Source organism: Ptychodera flava, chromosome 4, assembly GCF_041260155.1.
Source record: "Ptychodera flava strain L36383 chromosome 4, AS_Pfla_20210202, whole genome shotgun sequence".
NCBI lineage: Eukaryota > Metazoa > Hemichordata > Enteropneusta > Ptychoderidae > Ptychodera > Ptychodera flava.
Window position 1 is genome coordinate 37054005 of NC_091931.1, and position 19109 is coordinate 37073113.

Genomic DNA, 19109 nt, shown 5'->3' on the forward strand with positions numbered 1-19109 from the left:
CAAAATATGTAAATTGCAATACGTCAAAAATTCGAATCTACAGTATACTCACTGTGTCCAGTATATATAAAGTGCTGATACGACGAGGTGAAGAAACACAGGGTGTCTCGACCACATATTTGACGGCTAGTTCGACTGATAAATAAAACAGGGTATATACAACACACGATATAATGATTGATGCTTGCTACAACTATACCAAAGCTTCAGAGCCCGTTGATGCGCAGGCGCAGATGCCCTCCGATGTCTCATTAATATCAAGGATGGCGAGTATGACTTGTTCGTGTATGTATGTATATATCTTCAGGTAGTATACACGGCAATCGCTATACCAAATCGCCGGAGTTATTTTTAGAAGCGCTCACTCCTTGACGATATCTACACAGGGATAGATGATGTACGGCCCGCTGAAAGGTAGCGATGTTGTCGTCGAGGACAGGTTCTTGAGGCTGGGAAGCCTCTATCTCACTCGCGTACACATTTTATACGCGATCCCCTCGTCTACATCATAATGAGACACACAAACCGGCAAGGCTAATCTTTGTCCTTTCACGTCAGGTACACCTTGTCCCTGTCTCAGAAATGCGAATGTAATACAATAGAAAACGTCCACTTTTCGTGCGGTAGCACTTAAATTACTAGTGATATCGAAACGGATTATTTACAGGTGAAATCTTGCGCTAGGTTTAGTTCCGTGCAGTCGCATCTCCTAAGGACACAATATCGCGCCGCTGTATCGCTACATTTCTTTAACTTTTGACGGCATATATAACGATAACCAGCGCTAACGTAGAGCTGTATTACGATATTCAGCCAACCAACGTTGCAGTTGTCGGATATTTTTTTCTTTTTCAAATCGACGATGAAGCTGGTGGAGTGAACCAGAAATCCAAGAAACGGCGCTCGATCCACGACTGTCTGTGTTACGCAGTGAGTCCTTGTAAACAACTGGCGGTTGGTGGTGTATCCTTGAAGTCTCGCCGTACGTCTCGGCAAAGGGGGCTGTGTGCTAGGTACGGACGGAGCGCCGTGCTGATCGAGCCTCCACACTGGTTTAAACGTATGCCAAACAACTTGTGTTCGTAGTAAGGCTAGCTATCCATTCGGCCGGCCACAGCTGTACACGATACGTCGTTCACAGTCGCGTGGGTTGACTGACAGGCGTGCGCAATTCGTCGAACAGTCGTCAATCTCACGTCACGTTGTGGGGGGTCCTGCTCGGAAAAAAAAAGTACGAGAGAATTCGAAAAGATCGATGATGTCAGCAGTCGGGTAAACCGCTGGGTCACTCATCATCGAGTTCGAATCCGCGAGCGGAGACGAGGCATCTTTTTCAGTTACTGAGGGCTCCAGTCGCACTGCATTGAGCGTAGTTTACCAGTTATAATGACATGGTTAGGGGTCCATCCAGGCGCCCTAGGGTTCCGAGTTTGAATTCGCCAGTGATTACGATCCTTGTAAATTTTTAGCTTTTTTCCGAGACTGTGTGCCGCATCCGCGATCTTTTAGTTCTGCGATCAACGAGTCATTCTTCAAAGCCTGTTTTTGAGGACTTGCTTGAGAGAGACACAAGATACAAGACTCTTCCAGAAGGATCCTGATGCTGTCGCTGTAATTAATTGTATGTGGGTTGATCCAAATGACGACAACACGCTACCTGTACCAACAAAAAAAGTAAGTATTTATTTTCACTAATGCGAAACACGCAATGCATGCTGCCTGATCGTGGACAGCCTGTACCGATACGCTTCAAATCATATCACTTTGAGTACTTTTTCATGTCGTGGGACAAAAATAAAGGAAAGAATGACTTTCAATCTTGGTGAAAATACACGTTTTCACTCAGTCACTAATATTTACATGTATGTGTGATCCGAAACGCGCCAGATCTCCATATTATTTTACTTGATTGATTATTTTGGTTACGTAACCCAAATGCAGTTTACTCTTTGCAGTGTACTCATTTTTTCTTCAAAACGTGTGAATATTCGACTTGAGGCAAAGCCAATGCTTTTTTTTTGAAATGGAGTCTCCGACTAGACAATATTATAAGAGTCGAATGCAAATCGGTTGACACGTTGTGTACAAGTGAATGTGTCTGAGGGCTGCGGGCATCAATCATGACTGTAACACATCACTCCGTCCGCTTGCACTTTGAAACTGATTGGAATTCTTCGAAGACTCTTCCGGGACATAAAAACTGATGGCGATGTCGGTAAATTATGTGGTGTACGGCGTTGTACACAATGCCCTGTACGTATTGACTTTCGCATAAATAATAAAATATACTGCCATCTCTTCAAAGGAATGCCGTTCGTGCTATTCAGGCGTTTTGCGTATCCAGGTAATCAAGTTAACACCGACTGAGAGCCTATTGGATGGAAAAATACTCGAGCATTTTAAAGCTTCCGCAGTCAGTAGTCATTTGTATTTATCAAGTATTTGGTTTTTTTATGGCAAAGAAATGCAAGCTTTAGAAAAAGACCAGTTGTGCTGAACGACTGCAAGATCGCCTTTGAGGCCCCGGTAGTTACTAATGCGAAAGACGTAGGAATGAAAAATTGTCTGACTTCGCGAGGCTATGTCGTTTTCTCTTGTAGCATCCTCTCTGGCTAACGAAATTGGACACTCTTTAATTTACCTAGCGCGCTCACCGTGGATACCGCGATACCGCCACGGCAAGGCGAAATACCTTCCTCAACTTGCAACGGAGCCAGCAATCACCATCCAATAGCGATAGCCATTCTTGTTAGATCAAAGACATACAGATCATATTTGCTGGAACGACCTTTTAACGCTTGTTGTTTTCCCACGACAAAACAGGCCAGGAGAGGGACGAATTAAGGTTGACAGTGATCTAAACGAGTAATTAAGCAAAATGTCAACAATCGATCATACACAGGTTAACGGTAACCAGTCATCGAATGGTGACAACAGAACACCGGTCTCCGATCTTTTAATGCACGGTATAACTCCCCAATTAATTCTGCCCGCATGACAGGGCAGTAATTTAGCCATGTGATCCTCGCCGCAGACATATAACTCCTGGCCCCAAATTGGTACAGTAGGAACAATATGCTTTTCTTTGATTGAGAAAGCACTCTGTCCCTCCGAGCTATGCCAGGGTTGTCATATATTACTTACCCCGAGGGTTTTTTAGAACGCCTACATTGGCGGAAATTTTTATAGCGATTTATTGCAACATGTGTCGTTTTCATTGGCGTTTTCATCGGCGATGATGGCACGATCAGAGTAAAGTCAAATACCAAATATACGCATCCCCTTTGTAAGGTGATGTATACATTGACAAATTAGCGTCGGACCCTGTGATATTTAAACTTTATGGCCACGTAATAAGTCTTGTAATTTCCCCTTCCCACGATTGCATGTTCGCCAGAGGTTAAGAGGGGTTGCCATGGAGAGAGGAGACCAATGAATTGAATCTTTTTTTTTCCAGCCCGCGTCTGCTCTCATGTTTCCAAATTAAACTGCTCTGGTTGAGTAATGATAAAAGTTCTTTCGAGTGCACGGGGATAACGTGGCCTCATCAATTTCCATTGATGACCGACGAGATGGCATGATCACTCGCCATCGCTACCCGGCTCATTTTCACTTAACCTTTGGATTAGTTTTTGACTCGGAATACCAATGTGAATGTCACCAGTTGCCAGGGACTCAGAGCGTGCGCGCGTTCTATCCATGACGACAGCCGGACAGGATGCCGCGTCGTGGCAGTGCCTGTCATTTTTTTAAAGGGAAAGAACACTTTCTATAGTCAATACGGAGCAACACGTTTTATTAACGAAAACGAAACGAGACTTCTATTGATTGTAAGCACATCACGCGGCTATGAAATGGCGTTAGTTTGCTTTGGAAATTACGAACGTCATGTTACCATAGTTAGGGAAAAATACCCGGTGTTATCATTATGCTTGTTGAAGCTGTATTTTGTTTGCTTCCAAGCGTGCAGCCTTGGACGCTTCTGAAAGTTAATATTGACACTTCAATCTTCCGCTCTTTTGTGTGTTTTTTCTTTGTAACTAAATGAAGAGGACGGAGCTATCATTGCGAAACATGATCCTCCAGGAGAGGCTCCGCTCCAGTTGGTTATCGTTTTGAGAGAGAAAAAGACGGGAGTAAAACAAACCATGATCATCATGCAAGCAACCGGTGAAAGTGCCGAATTACTAGTAAAACGTCCGTGTAGTGTTTTTTCCCCTTTTGAATAAACAACTTCCCTCAGTGCCGAAGCGTTTTCTTGTCCACGCATCGCGTGCTCATCTACGTCGAAGTGAGCCGAATGAAAATAGTTCAAAGCACGTCTTATTGGCGAGGAGGCTTGAAACGACAGCACGTGCCCTGTCCCAGTCCTTCGTTGTATTTTTCTTCTGTCGTTTACGGCATAAATTCGACAACCGACTGCGAGATATTAAAACAAGGATGCATTCAGCGCAACATGGTGCCTGCCAGCATCGTATAGTCATGCTGAACTCGGAGAGTCGCCGTCTATTTCTCAGAAATAACTGTGCAGTTCACTCTTTCGTGTACGCGACCCGCCACATATGTAATGTTATCGAATCGAAGACCAATGGCTTTAGATGAAGCCGATGAACGAAATTGCAGCCGTGCAAGCAAGGCTGCGTATGATCCCCCTACAGCTAAACTCAACATCATGATCCGTTTGGATCGTGTTACAGTCCAGTGTAAGACTTTGTCAACCTTCTCAAAGCCTATCCGTAATGAAAAGAAGCATTTTTAATAACCTTTCTCACAAAAGTAATGGATGGGCCGCTAAATTACGACTGTTGCAAGTCTTGTAATGTCTAGCATAAAGTCTGTGTCGTCACACCTACTGAGTGCGCGACATTGTTTTCTATCCCACAATTCCGCGGGAGGGCGGCAGCAGCGTGCCGGGCGGTAATCCATCGCTGGCTATCTATCTCCGTTATGCAGCTGTGGCGATAAGCGCTGTGTGTACACCCGTACGGCGCGGCTGTACCGTTTAGCAGGCAGTCCGACCGTTTCGCAGCAATCAAACGCTTCAGTTTGCAGCGGTTCCCGGTCTCCTCTAAACACATCGAAGTCTGAACAATCGATTTTTTCTCAAAATTCTACCTCAGGTATGGTAGGACTAATTGTAATATTGCATTGTTGAAGCGGTGAACTCAACGCTGCTGCATGATATGTTCCTGCAATACGTAATGTGCGCAGTTCTACGCTTCGTCACAGTAACATATAAATGAAGCCATAACATGTTCGCCGATTTCTTTTAACATATACCCACATATATGTCTGCCCTTTCAGACACAAAAATTACACGTACCTAGCAGTGGAGGTAGCTACGGGGAACGCTGAGCATCGTGACAGCCAACCCAAGCGGTGACTACAATAACCGATAACACAATCATTACCTCGGCTCCATGGTAACACCGTAAAATGGTGCGGTCCAATAGTAACTTGTCATGCTTGGCAATTCTTACCGTTCTATTTTTGCAGATGCTTTTCTTTCGGTAAGTAAAGATTTTCTTCTTTAAAAGTTCATGCGCGATGCAGGTATTTCCCTGGGAATTCTCGTCAGACTTAATGTGTTTTCATTGTGTAGTTAAACTGAACAAATACAAGAGAGTTATTTCAGAAAAAAATATGCCATTCCGTCTTTCTATAAATGACACACAAATAAAGCAATGAGACCCATAGCATTTAACCGTGTCAACGTTAAACAGTTTCTTTTTTTATTTAACACAGGAAGAATAAAAAATCAGGCGAGGCGGAAGTCAATTAAAAGCATACAGGCCCCAGTATGGAATGGATTTGTTCCAAAGTAGACGTTATTTACGAGGCCTGACTTTTTAAAGCGCGTTCATATTTTTTGTTATCAAAGAATGGTCTGTTTGCACGACACACATCAGATTAGCCCCCGCCTGAATAAAACTGTATTCGGAGTTTATTATCTATAAAGGTATAAAGGGTTTTCCCATTTACTGCGTAGACCAAAATACATTAGGCCGCAAACGTATGGACGAACCATTATAAAAGTTCACCCGGCACATAAATATTACATATATAACTTGATAGTGTCTTGATTCGGCCCCATCTTGTCTGATACTGTCCCCGAAGAACGCAAGACGCGAAATAGCGTTTACATCGTACATTTGCCGCTTGTCAGTTCATTCTCCCTTTTAATTTGATTTATGCACGCTCTACCTCGACTAATTATTAATTACCTCATCCAACTTTCCTCTCCTTGCCATTAATTTGTTTGTGATGTCCCGATAAAATATATGTCCCATATAACACAAGAGCGGTTCCCATCTTGTTCAGCCCATATGTGGCTATCTGTGAGGGCATCTCTCCTCCCATCCTATTTCAGCGGAACAACCGCTGTGTGCACGTTCTCCTTTAAAATGGACAGCTATCAAACGATCTTCTCCCCTTTTTTTACCTCGGAAAATATAACTCAGATTCCCATAAAACAAATGACGTTTACTCATCTTGATTTCAATAAAAAAAGGCTCCGTAATCATCTCAATGGTGTGTGGATCTATAATCTTGCCCGCTCATAAAAATGTAATTCCCACTTGCAACTCGCCCTGTGTCTCTCGCTCTTGAAGAAATAGCGCACCTAAAACGGTGCGACAAACCCTGTGAACGAAGCAATTGCCGGAATGCAGACTCGTTCAAGTTAATAGGCTTCGAAAAGAAGTGCAGTGTGTCGAGTAAAAACAATGGCTTCATTTCAATCATCCGTGCCTATCACTGAATGCCAATTCAAGTCAATTCTTTGTCATCTCGGAAGCATCTGTACAGAATCCATGCTCCCTCAGCCAGCATAACACCAACAGATTAAATATAAAACCAAAACACCGATCTCCCTGTTTGGCCAGGATTATTAGAGTGTTTATTCAGAATGGCAGGTTTCGCTCTGAATGACTGATACGTGGACTTTTCAAATGTTGACATTTTCCTTCGATCCGTAGAACAAACTTCTTGGTGCAAGCTGAGAACGAAGGGTCTGGGGATGGAGCCTCGATCATCTTCGTAGATCTCGAAGACAACCTAGAAAGAGCCCGGCAAAACCTTTCCCGAACTCTCGATCGAATAGTCAATGAATCCAAGTACGACAAATCTCTTCGTCCAGGACAAGGAGGTGAGTCTCAAAATGGTGTTCCTGCAGATAAACAGAAAATCCGCCCGCCTAACAATTAATCAATCAATTAATCAACCAATATATCTAATTATCTATCTGTCTATTTATCTATCTATCTATCTATCTATCTATCTATCTATCTATCTATCTATCTATCTATCTATCTATCTATCTATCTATCTATCTATCTATCTATCTATCTATCTATCTATCTGTCTATTTCTCTCTATCTATCTATCTATCTATCTATCTATCTATCTATCTATCTATCTATCTATCTATCTATCTGTCTATCTATCTGTCCATCTAACTAGCTAGCTACATGACCACCTACCTACCCCGCTTTCTGTCTCTAGATCTCTCTATCAGTCAATTTATGTCTATACCAATAAATCCACCCATCAGGATATTTGCCTTAGAGTGTGTATCTACCCATGCTTCAAACAAGCTGCCCACCTATTCGGATATCTAGGCTGTTTGTCTGATATGCCATTAAAATTTTCAACATTTATGTACTTTACGATGTAAGATTTGAAACTGAGCAGAAATGAGTTGGACAAAAGAAGTCATCGCGCAATGATATCCATGTGTACAAATCGTGTGGGGAATTTCACATGTTGTACCACCCTACCATACCAATCCACGCAAACATTGGAGAATCCACTCGCTAACCCACCCACCCATCCATCCATCCATCCATCCATCAATCCATCCATCCATCCATCCATCCATCCATCCATCCATCCATCCATCCATCCATCCATCCATCCATCCATCCATCCATCCATCAATCTATCCATCCATCCATCCATCCATCCATCCATCCATCCATCCATCCATCCAGATAGATAGATAGATAGATAGGCAGGCCAATCAGCCAGCCAGTCATCAAAGCAAACACATACCTACACACATACAAGTATACATACAAGTATAGATGCATACATACATACATACATACATACATACATACATACATACATACATACATACATACATACATACATACGTACGTACGTACATACAGACTGACAGACAGACAGACAGAGATGCACACACATACATCAGACATGTATACCATTAACATGGTGTGACATATTGCCAATTTGTTATTCGAGGTGCGAAGTTTGATGTTTTAACTTCAGTGTGATTCAGTAATTATCTTACTCCATTCATTGTTTTTTTCCCAATCGACCCCAACCAGTGATACGTATAGGTATCCAAGCAACATTTACAAAACGCATATGGCGCATAAAAATATGAAAAGAAATGTCGCTGAGGAAATTGAAATACGTGGAACATGTCAAATGATGTGACGAAATAGATATTCTGACAAAGGACAAATATACTGCCACTCGTAAATTCCTCCTTGAAATCACTACACAGCAAACACCATTTACGCCGGATTACTGCCTCCACTGTGTGTTGCGTCACTTAACATGATATCACACAAACATCAATCTGCTAGGCAACTGAATTGTGCATTAACCAATAACCATTGATCATTCTGCTAGTCGCATGGTGAAAGCCCGCCGAGTGGAAATCACTGCGCACTTAATCCTGTCAATAGCTTGGCTGAGTTTACACCATCTAAACATAACACGCATTTTAACACTATTGTGCCGACGTGGACTGTGAGCTATTTCTTCAGAGCGAGCAGCGCGTTAGTGTTAATCTCTTATTACGCGCGTTGAGATCGATCGTTTGGCGTGAAGGGCGGGAATTCATGACTGGCTGTCATGATACCTGCACGCAGACCTTGCAATGAGCGCTTACTGGAAAAGAATTTGCATCTTGTGTTTTTTTACAGAGAGAGAGAGAGAGAGAGAGAGAGAGAGAGAGAGAGAGAGAGAGAGCGCCTGGTATTAGAGTAACCGGAGACATCTCATTTTAAGAAACAAAGCACTTATGCAGATGTGTGCGTGCACCATAGCATCTGCATGATGGGGGCTCATTCAATGCAATATTGGGGTTTTATGTTTAAGTCACAGGCTGCTTATGGTTAAAATGACGGGATCTGTACGTCTGTCTGTCTGTATGTATGTGCGGGATCTGTACGTCTGTCTGTCTGTATGTCTCACATTGAAAAATTAGCGCATTTGTGTGGGCGAACTGGTGATGCGAAGCTTTAGGGACGACTTTGCATCGTTGACGAGATCACATTATACTTGCAGACTTATGAAAACACGTCATAGCGAATGTTCAACAACCGACCAAAGGGCGGTTTAGGTCATTTGCGATATTCAAGACAAACTTCAAAAACGCTGTTGGCCCTATTTATATTCCCTATAAACGCTGATGACCTGGAAAATGCATCTGGCAAGCAATCCTGTATGAAAAGATGAACACGTTGAACTATGAGGGCTGAATAATAACAAAATAATTTCCTGGCTTATTATTCCGCTTTATGTTTGATTGACGCTCCGTTGTAAAAATGTAGACAAATCAATGTTGATGAAAAAAAGGATGCTTCTATGGGAAAAAAATTGGCACGATTAAAAATTTAATCTAAAGTGGAAAGAAAGGGAGAGGGGACACACAGATATACAGTGAATTAAATATGCAGTATGTTCGTGTCCAACAACGGTACCATGGGTGCACACAGAAAATGTGTTGGCGGATATCAGATGTGAGATTTCTAATTACGGCAATTTTGCCTCATCGCTTTTCACTGTTTTCAAACATTTACAATGTATCACACTCTGGTCGGCGGGCCTTTGAGCAAAATTCAATAGAACCTCACGCAAAAAAGGAATTGATGGCTAAAAAACACTGATCGATTCTCCTCCATCGATTATGAGTTGTCAAGACTGCGCTTGTGTGTGTGTTGCTTCCAGTGAACGGGCGATTTTTCACGACACGCATACCTGAATCGCGTATCTTTTACGTGTCAGCGTTTTACATTTGCCCATATTGGCCTTTGTTGACTTGAGAGCCCCAGTAAAAAGGCACCGATTGTTTGACCTGTCCGCTTGCAACGAGTGGAAAGCACACAGCGAGATGGCTGAGTGAAAGCAAAGTTGGAGTTTTAAATTGAATTTGGTTGAGTAATTCTCGCTGCCTTTCGCTGCGTTGGCTTCGGGGCAAAATTTGTTTTTGTCGATGCGCAGGCCTAACACTCAACTTCGTTGTTATTCCTTTTACATCAATATTAGACGCTAAGCCGTGTGCCAGGCAAAAAAAAACTCCAACCCCGAATCCTTTCCGGAATAGTCTTCATGAGTGAAATGTTTTGTAGATCAAATCAAACTGAAAGCTTACTACACGACTCCAGAAGGAAAAACTGAATCTGCAGGCGTGGTATCTCTTAAATCAAAATAATGCAAAATAGGCACAAATGTGTCGAGCAGACTCAATGTAATCTGTCCTCGTTCCACATGATAACTTATTTTTTTTTGTCTCCCCCGCAAGTCTCGAGATAAAATTTCTCCGTCAAACATCACATAGTCATGCATTCAAAATTTTTGATTTACTGCCCTAGGGCTGCTGCGGAACTGTTTATTAAATTATCTTTGGCGCATAGTTCAGAAGTTCACGTTGTCATAGCCCAACGCTCAGCTGCAGAAAAAAACTGTACGCCGATAACATTGTTTTCATCACAGTGACGTAACACTTCATAGAAATATATTTAGTGTATGACCACCTGAGCACATACAACACAATATGGCATGCACATACATACATACATACATACATACATACATACATACATACATACATACATACATACATACATACATACATACATACATACATACATACATACATACATACATACATACATACATACATACATACATACATACATACATACATACATACTACTACATACATACATACATACATACATTTACATACATACATACATACATACATACATACATACATACATACATACATACATACATACATACATACATACATACATACATACATACATACAAACATACATACATACATACATACATACATACATACATACATACATACATACATACATACATACATACATACATACATACATACATACATACATACATACATACATACATACATACATACATACATCGAAGAACAAGATTTGCTCTACTGCCGACACCGTAGTTATTGTATATTCATTAACAAAATCTAATTTAAAAGTATTTGAAGCGCGGTAAAATTTTATTAAATTTGCGTTCAACGGTGTTAACATGAATAATAAGACACTCTGAAATTAATTAGTGCTTAATAAAACGTCCTTTTCGTCGTAAACCGGACCATTTAGTCGTTAACATTTGCCTTTACGTGTTACAATTTTACCAGACGTTCTTAAAAAGCCACAGAAATGACGAATTGATACTATCAGTTAGACCCACTGATGTGTTTTGTAAAGTTCAAACTCGCATAGTATCGCACCCTGATCGGTAATCGTTCGTAAAGCGTTGAGTTACTTGTGAAGCTACCCCGGGCTAAGCGGCGTGCGTGACGCAGGTTTCTGCTTTGTGCGATCGGTCGATATAGTTCTCCGTTGAGCTTGGTATTTGCCACCCACCGGGTCTTTACTCCGATCCCTAATAATTAAAAAGCGTAGAGATATCTGGGTTCAAATGATTAAAAAAACCCCAGAGTTTCCAAACATGATTAATGTTATGCATAAATATGATTCCCTCATGCTGCGACATTCCGGCAAATTCTTCTGTCCATTGATGCTAATTCGACATCGGCGTGTATGTTATTCTCGCGAGATGTAAGGCCATTATATGCACGTATGACCAATTACACATTGGTGTGTTACTTATGGAGAATTTTGTACCTATTAAAATGACTCCCACCGAGTCGATCACGGACATTTTGAACGTCTTCCGCGAATGGCCGGGTCAGAAAGTCAGTCACTGAGTACCGTTGCAAAATAAACGGCCGATCTATACACACGATCCCGTTAAAACAGCCAGTCAACTCCTTGATGAATTACCGTGTCAACATTGTTGTCAAGATTTGAAATAGCCCAGGGAATCGCGTCTCCTCACCACAGCGGCACTGCGTGCTTGTCATCTCTCTAACGAGCTCTCCGAACGCCGCAGAATATTGGCATAATTGGGCTGTCAGCTAATTGTAATTATTATCATAGCTCATAGTCGGATAAATGCAAGGCTAAAGAGTTTCGACATGGAATTCTCTAAACCGTGGGACACCGACTAAATTCCGGCGCTATAATCAGTGCTTTCCTATATGGTGCTTGTGCTAATGGCCGCCCGGGTTTTGAATAGCATGGGACTCACGAGTCGTAGAAAAAATCCCGCGCCCTGCGAGGTGTGGGAATTACTCGGAGGCACTGCCGCTGTAATGGGCATTCCGTTGTTAACAAACTATAGTGTCCATTTCAGCTAAGAAGCCGTATCTATTACCATAATCCCAACAAAAATTAATGCTACTCAATTTTTTTACTCGGTTTTAGCAAGACTGACCTTTGTAACTTAAGTTGTGTACCATCTTCTTCGACCGTTAAATTAATTTCCGAGGGGTTTTATAAATAGACTGTTTGTTTTTTTTTCATGATGACATGCACTTTACATTCAAAACCGGAGAAAATTATTGCGTGTGGCTCATATTTACTGTGTACAACGGCCCTGGTTCTCTCATTTTGCGATACAAATGCCCGAAACAGCATATGACGTGCAAAGTCAGTTCGCACGCACGGATGCAAAAAATGGTCTCACTCCAATTTCTGAAGAACGACATTCCACCTCATGGACGGCGTCTGCCCGATTCTTAGGAGGATTAAAAATATAGTCAAGAAATGGGACGATCGAGATGACCCATTAAGTATGAAAAAGGCAGAAAACGGAAAGCAAAACAGAATAGCAACCAGCACACAAAATGTTTGAGTAAGGTGAAATCTTGCCAGAAGATGACAGTAATCATAAATTATTGTTCTTATTTGATTTACTGAAAGTACATTAGCGGGTGACAATGTCATAAATAACACGAAATGTCTCCAATCGAACAGCAAGCGGAATGGAAAAGCTTCAAAAGTCGCATGGATGCAAGCTCTGAATCATGGGAGAGTTTTATTAATTTGCACTGAAATCGCTAATGAGGATAATTTATTGTAAATTTTAAAAGGTCTCCCATTATAACGAGGAAATGTACGATCACCACCGACGAAACGTGTGCGAGGCTTGCACCAACATTCAGAACATAAAGGAGTGGTTCTGGCGAGGACATTACTCATTAGGAGGTTCATCAATTCTCGATTCAAATGATTAAAAGAACTGAAAGCATTAAATTTTCTATACTCATAATGATGAAATACACGCAAACATTAATTTTCTTTACTAATGGTGCAAACTTGAAAACTAGTCGCAGTATTGCATGGGTAACCCCTACGCCCTGGCGTATTGACAGAGGTCCTTTTTGCTTCAATAGAGCTACGGTTTTATTCATGAGAAGGGAAGGGCCATTTTTCACGCTCTCCTCATTATCTGAGGATTGTTATCTCATTTTTTTTCACGTCATTTCAAAATAGGCTGGACCATGTGGTTGGAAGAATGCGCAGCAAGTTGTCGCAATTGTTGGCTTGTATTCAGAACAATGTACATCGACTTTGTCAGCACCATACGGGAGATCGCAGGTTAATCCATAGCCCCCGCGATTTATTATTGTTGTGGCATGTTTGAGCATATGTTTACGATGCATAGACTGCTGGCTGAAAAAACAGAATGCATGAATTAGTCTTATTTAGTGCCACACTTCAGACTGTTCACATCTCAATGGTAATATTAACATGAAATTGTATAACGCGTTCAAAATTGCCCTGCAAGACGATTTCCGTGTTTCGCAAGACAATAAATAAACACGCATACTCCCTATTGACAACGTTTTATGCTTACAGATCCATTTAAAATTTACTGTCAGTACAGCGAATGTATCAATGTTGAAGGCACGCTGCGACCGTCATAATTTCAAGTTTACATTATATCGCAAAAAATATCGCTGTATCAAGACTTATTTTGCTGTGTTGATAGCTATGTGAAGACATTGCTCTCAAATTACCGATGAACGGCATTTGAATCGTAAACGGTTGTCAATATAGTTGATTATTTGCACAGAACGAGTGCCCCAGAGAGTAAATTTGTAATATTCCAATTTTAAAGACATTAACAAATATTGGTTTTCGCTTTCTTAATATTTACCACGTCAAGTGAATGCGTCTTTACAAATCTGCCATCGCGAGGCAGCCAAGAGGAAATTAAAGGGGGATATATTTTCCCTTTTTAGGGGACCGTACCATTTAAGCTCATCATTAGGTTAAAATTATTCTGAAGATTACAGTACAAATGACCCCCTAGCTATTATGTTGTTAGTCCAGGCATCCTCATGTAGCCACACAGCGCATTGGAAATGCGGTCGCCGTGAAGCATATTAATTGTACGTATCGCAATACGGATGAGAGTACAATACGGCCGTCGTAAAGATTAAAAGTTGACGGACGATAAGACAATCTGTACTCCGCCCTCGGGTAGTTTTAGAAATTTAGATGATGTCGTTGACCGCCAATCTGTGTCCATTCAGTGACGACATTGACGATTAGGATATAAGAGGGATGATAGGGAAAATATATACTGAACCTTCTCCTTACATGGAAATAACTAGACACTTTTTTAGTGCTGTAATCAATACATAGTTATATGGTATCATCAGGTCGTAATAACGTGACAATATAAAATGACAGTCGGGCAACCATGCACAGTCAGTAAAAATAAAATACAATACAATCTATCCCGCCACCAAAACACACTCAGCTGGAAACCACCTGACCATAAATGTTCGGTTTTTTAACAACTCTAGTTTACAATCTTAACAAGACGAAGAATGATGTCGCTTTCTCCGTTTTATACATTTCCAAAATTTTAATAACTTTCACCGGGAAACGGCTGGCGGGCAAGCACTTACTTGGTCGGTTGAACATGCCCACAAAGAAATAACAATACCATTTCTTTATGTATTTGGTATGACGACCTGAATGTTAAAGAGCCTGCCAATGAAAGGTTGCCTTATCGGGTATGGAGAGTGACTCCGAGGCCTGCCTTGGTATTCATTGAGTACGAGTCTGCACGCATCGGCAGCGGCAACACTGAGCACCGCCGGCGGTGATAATCAACGTTAGCATAAAGCGAACGGGTTTCTGTTGCAGCCAGCTAATGTTTTGCTCCGAGAGTCCTTCGAGTGTGAAATTGTCCCGATGCGGGTATGACGCGAATCCACACGAGTTAGTCATCGCCGGACGATTGGAGACGAGAACTGCTCTAGTCAGAGTGACGCTGTAAACAACTAAATGTCAATACTGGGCGACGAAGCATAAGACTCGATGAAATACCTGAGTATGCCATTAAAAACAAATAAACTAACCATAACGTTGGCTAGGAACATATAAACATTCAAACAAAGGTATAAAATAACCCAGCCAACTGAAAAATAAGGACGAAGAGGGCCACACACGAACCATTAATAGTTTCTACCCTATGTATTTGGTATGACGACTTATATGATCATTGAGTTTTTTCCCTTAAACAGCTCTTTAGTACGGCTGTCATCAGGCAAAGAAAGGTATTATCCTTAAACGAAGAAAAAGACACCAATACATTTCACCTTGAGCATGACCTAATTGGAGAGGCCAACGCGATTAGAACGATATCCAATCTAGCTCTCCAAATGATGTACGCAAAGCCCAGGGTAATAGCGATCATTATCGTGTTTGATTTCAAACTCTACAAGCTTCGTTTCGTGTTGCGTTTTATATGCCAACTGAATTACTGCTGAAGTCCGTGAAAATACTTGACTTGGGGTTTCGTTTGACTTGGAAAGAGCTGATCCGGCTGAAGAATGCAAACTTTATGTATTATGCCCTTTGATGTAATCGCTCGAATACGTGTTCCAATGCAAAGCACCCTTTACACAATCATATGTACATGTTTAGGTCTTACATCATCTAGCATACATATGTATCCATTTCTACTTCTCAGTAATGAAATAAAAACATAATCATCTTTGTATCTTTCACATTACCTTTCCAAGCGAGCTAGGTACTCATTGAAATCGATGAATAAAGCCAAGTATATGGCCAATGATCTCGTATAGGTTGTTGTATATCATTTACTACATGTATTGCCAATTTCAGGGATTGTAGGGTTCCATTTTGTGCAATTTTTGCTTGACATCGCGAGCCAGCATACGTACACTTTTTTTAAAAATCGGATTGCAAGGACATTTGTCTCTATACCCAGCTCTGCCAGCACTCTGTGACTTGGGGTTATAATGCATCTTTCTTATGGAGATGTGTTTAGTATTACAAAAACATCCTCCGCGTGGGTAATTTCCTCATTAGTCCCTTCGTAATCTCTGTCCCTAAGACTATACATGCCTTTGCTTTAGGCTAAAACAACAACGGTAATAAAACCCTGCCTGTTTGTGATGTACTTCGGCCATGATGAATGAGCGTCCGTCTGGTGCACTATCTGGGCAGGATCACCGAAATCACCATCCTCGCTTAAGTATTATTTGTTTTATTGACATGCTGAGTACATAAAGGTAATCCAAACCACAACCACGTGACAATTTTTAAGTTAGCCTATTGTTTGTCAAATCTCTTCTTCGACATCGTTGTAATGCGGAGTCAGAGGTCAGATGGAGCCGACGTTAGTTGTACCATCACGTCAAGGAGAACAGACGCCCTTGTGTTGTCGTAAAATGTCACTTCTACTCTGGTTTTACACTCGAAAAGTCACTGACTACTCTCACAAAGCTTTCTCCATAATTCGTTTCGATGTTTTCCTCAGGTTAGACCCCCTCATCTGATCACTCTTTGGCAGAGCGAAGATAAACCCTTATAGCTAATGGCAACAAACCAAAGACCCTAGATTCAAGCATATATTAACTACTGTCTGCCGTATTTCCTCGGGCAAGAAAGGCCGCTGTCTAAAGTGCTTGTTCAAATATTCCGCCTGGTCGAAGGCAATGGTATTTGGCCGCATTTGATAAACTCGGTGCAATGAACTGTTGCTTCACTGTTTTGCTATTCTACTCAATCGTTCCTTGCAGGGCCACCCTGCGCTGTAGTAGCTGGAGTTATAGGGACTACAAATATATTCAATTCACTTGAGAATGCATCCACTTCTGGAAAAATAGCTAAGATAGCGATTCCGTGACTGGCAATCTTTAGTCATGGCAATATGGTACATAATGTAATCTTGTGTTAAAATTGATGTCTTTGCTGATGTTGTGTGAAATATGAATCAGCGCCCAAGGTCTTCGATCATGTCCGTCGGATGTTGAAGTCCATTCTCTCGATGATTGTGCCTTTGGCCTCGCATTTCTCCGCGGGTAATACGGATACAAACGCTTCTTGATTGGGCAAAAAGATAATGGTGGTTTTCACAGTTAACCTTGGGCTAATTGACTGTGTTTTACGACAATTTTGATGCCGGAGATGCAATAGAATGGTAGTGTTAAAAGTATTATATTTTTGTAATAGAATTTTCATGAGAAGAATTCGTGCCCAAATCAGAAGTGACGATACTTTTCTTTCACTGGTACGTTTAAAGGGATACAATCGTCGGACCAGCGCTCAAAGGTCGTATGGGACCCATACGACCAATGTAAACACTGTATCCAAGGTACGATGGTGATTGATGGAAGTTAAAACATGTCTGTCATTATCTACATCGTATAATTTAAATGTTGCAGGTATAATGATGAGGTGCATCTAGATATCATGCACGAAATATATTGTTGGTAAACAAGAAACTCGCACAGGCGCAGTTCCAACGACTGTTTCCCTTTAAATGATACTGAGTTGTGGATATCCTCTCACAGAGTCATGTCTCTGACTTGATCAAGTCAATATTGAGTAAATACACTTGAGCCGGAAACATCCTGGCACTACTGTTTGTTATTCGGGCAGAAATAGATGGCTCCTTTCCGTATCATTTAGGTTTGCCTAGACACGTGCGCATGTCCGAAAGAAATAATTGAGTGATCGGAGCATCAGCTATACACGGACAGCAGGACAGGGATTCCCCGTGAAGGGGATGGGAGTCCCACTGACCTAAAGTAATCAACTGGATATATATGCAAGGCAAAAACAGGCTGACCAGGGCAAAATAGAAGAGAGTTGAGTCGCTCTGTGACACGGGATTTCCACTCATGGCATGTGGAATTTGGAGCATTAGGAGTATATGCGAGTTCTCATCTCATGGCCACCTATAGTGGTTGAAATGATACCGGCTAGGCACTGCAGCCAGTGCTGGCCTGATCGGTATTCCTAATAAACATGTTATGACCGCAGTAAATTGGTTTGCGGCTTCACGACTCTGATCCCAGTACGGCCGTAGACGTCTGCGTGAAAGGCTTTCCCACAAATGGCAAGAACCCGTTATTCAATTCCACGAGTTTGACTTGAGAATTTTCACCCTCGTTTAAAATGGAGTAATAAAAATATCACAACTGTGATTGCATACTGTAACAGCGACGAGCGAAGTCAATTCTAAATATAGAAATCATCTCTAAACGCTACCCCGGCATGCGAAAGGAATTAAATAGAATAACTGCACGCATGGCGCGTTAGTTTTGAAAGTTGCTCTTTACACAATGGCCAACTTTCTTAACACCCTCGATTTTGTCCTATTAAGTAGAAATTCAATCCAGCCCGGGCAATCACCGCTTTTACCGGCAACAGGTGTACGTTAGATATTGGCTACATGATTGGCTATAAAGGCTGGTCACGTGAGGAGATTTTTACATCTATAGATTATCGATGTTTTTGTGGATACATATATTGGTTTCGGAATTATTTTTCTGAAAAATAATATTATTTTTTAAGGTCTAGCAATTAATTCATACATATTAATTTATTTATCTTAATTCAATTTATTTATATTTGATGGACAACAGTAGCAGCAGGTGTATTTTACTCTGGCTCAATAGC

General features: G+C 41.3%; 2 protein-coding genes across 4 annotated transcripts in view; one reads left to right on the forward strand and one right to left on the reverse strand.

The window, feature by feature from the left end:
* The window catches only part of LOC139131646 (gamma-aminobutyric acid receptor subunit beta-3-like), a 30379-nt gene extending 30075 nt beyond the window's left edge, over positions 1-304 (reverse strand). For both annotated transcript variants that reach the window (XM_070697798.1, XM_070697797.1), the window contains exon 1: positions 53-304. In XM_070697798.1, coding sequence (XP_070553899.1) covers positions 53-117 — 65 coding nt within the window. In that variant the 5' untranslated portion in view covers positions 118-304. The remainder of the gene's footprint in view (positions 1-52) is intronic.
* Positions 305-1239: 935 nt separating this feature from the next.
* The window catches only part of LOC139131647 (gamma-aminobutyric acid receptor subunit alpha-6-like), a 56875-nt gene continuing 39005 nt past the window's right edge, over positions 1240-19109 (forward strand). Inside the window, exons 1-3 of one of the 2 annotated variants that reach the window (XM_070697800.1) lie at positions 1240-1674; positions 5305-5510; positions 6978-7147. In XM_070697800.1, coding sequence (XP_070553901.1) covers positions 5437-5510; positions 6978-7147 — 244 coding nt within the window. In that variant the 5' untranslated portion in view covers positions 1240-1674; positions 5305-5436. Of the gene's footprint in view, positions 1675-4882; positions 5121-5304; positions 5511-6977; positions 7148-19109 lie in introns of those variants that run through there. The other variant, XM_070697801.1, reaches the window with a different exon arrangement.